The sequence below is a fragment of the Hipposideros armiger genome, unplaced genomic scaffold (assembly GCF_001890085.2).
Source record: "Hipposideros armiger isolate ML-2016 unplaced genomic scaffold, ASM189008v1 scaffold_737, whole genome shotgun sequence".
Taxonomy (NCBI): Eukaryota; Metazoa; Chordata; class Mammalia; order Chiroptera; family Hipposideridae; genus Hipposideros; species Hipposideros armiger.
The window spans coordinates 843,670-845,172 of record NW_017732087.1 but is presented as its reverse complement, the minus strand read 5'-3'; the positions used below and the strand labels follow the sequence as shown (position 1 = coordinate 845,172).

Here is a 1,503-nt window from a genome sequence, read left to right as displayed (position 1 = left end):
AGCACCCATCACCTGGAAACAGCTGGCTTTTTGGGGAGACAGCTCTTTGTGAGGTTGGAGTACTGTTCTGCAAGATTTAGTGTATGCTGTGAACCAGTGACCACGGCCTCGATATACGAATCTGGGAACTGAAGTGTAAGTGGGAATGGCACTTCTCAGCGACTGCCTCGTGGTGACTCAATCTTGGCTTTATTCTGTGATTCTGGGCTTTGCTGATTTAGAGGTAAGCAAAGGAGAAATGCTTCTACAAGAGGAGCACTAATGATTCCAGTGGTTTAGAAGGGGAGGGTTATGATGTTGGCTGAGTGAATAGAGAATTGCTGCTACACAATGGAGGTTGAGGGAAGTATGGGTGGAAACTTGTGATAATATTGAATATTTATGGTACAATTTAATGGAAGACTTCTGACATCTTAGGCCAACAATGGCTCAGACCATCCCACCTAGTAAAAGACTCTAATCCGCTGCTGTGCTGGCTGAAGTCAGGGAAGATGAAGTAAGTAATGGAAGAGAGAAGTCAAATGACCAGCCATGGCCTCATGATTAGCTGCAGAAAGGGCAGCGTTTGCTGCCCGTACATTGTTCTCTGCTGTCTCATGTTATCTGTATGTATATTTTACCTAATTTTCTCCTTTTCTCCTTTCCCCTTTCCGCATTACTATACATAGTTTGTGTTGGTAGCTGACTTTACAATTTAGTTCATAGATTAGAGAATATCGAGATAAAGTCATGGAGCTGGGGGAATAATGGACATCAGTCAAGATCCTGGCCTTGGAGCTAGATGTCGTATATTAGGGGGCTGTGGTCTCATTTCTGGATAAGGGAATAATTAAATTTATTTGAATTTTGCTGATATAAGAACAGATAATTAAATCAGTAACTAACAGGATATTTTATTTCCAAAATAGTGAAGTAGTTGGTAAGCATAAAATTTGTCAAATGCAAGAAAGATGTTGAATCTGCAACTTTCAGTGAGTTGTAAGAAATGTATTTAATTACATTCTCTATTATCTTTGCTTCAAAGGAGAAAAAAAATCAGTTACATCATTTGGCTGATATTATTTCATTAAGGATTTAATATAGATTTATAGGAAAGAAGATACAGAATCTGTTATAAATATCCCAATGTATTATACAGTATTAATCTCAAGTAATTCTGATAATTATATAACCATACGTTTATCAATCTGTGATTTTTATAGATTAATTTATTAAATTAAAAATAAGTTTACATAGACACCATTTTTACTGTTACAACATAGGGACAAATCACCAAAAAGAAAAAAAAAATCAGAAGTGTAGTTTATGCTAGAGTTACTTTCTGTCCAGGTCGAAACATTATTCCACTTTGATTTTTCCTCTTCTTTGGATTTTGAAAGCTTTCATACCTAAAAAAGACAAAAAAAAAAGTGAGAGATATTTAATACATGTAAATGCTAAAATGACATGACAAACTGCACACAGAATTATGTTTTGGTTTGTTTTTTAGCTTCTCCCCCCCCC

At 36.1% G+C, this 1,503-nt stretch overlaps 1 protein-coding gene across 1 annotated transcript in view; it reads right to left on the bottom strand.

Annotated features, from left to right (window-relative positions):
- Positions 1-873: 873 nt before the first annotated feature.
- Positions 874-1,503, bottom strand: part of PEX1 (peroxisomal biogenesis factor 1) — a 64,015-nt gene continuing 63,385 nt past the window's right edge. The window contains exon 24 of the mRNA XM_019627606.1: positions 874-1,388. Coding sequence (XP_019483151.1) covers positions 1,304-1,388 — 85 coding nt within the window. The 3' untranslated portion in view covers positions 874-1,303. The remainder of the gene's footprint in view (positions 1,389-1,503) is intronic.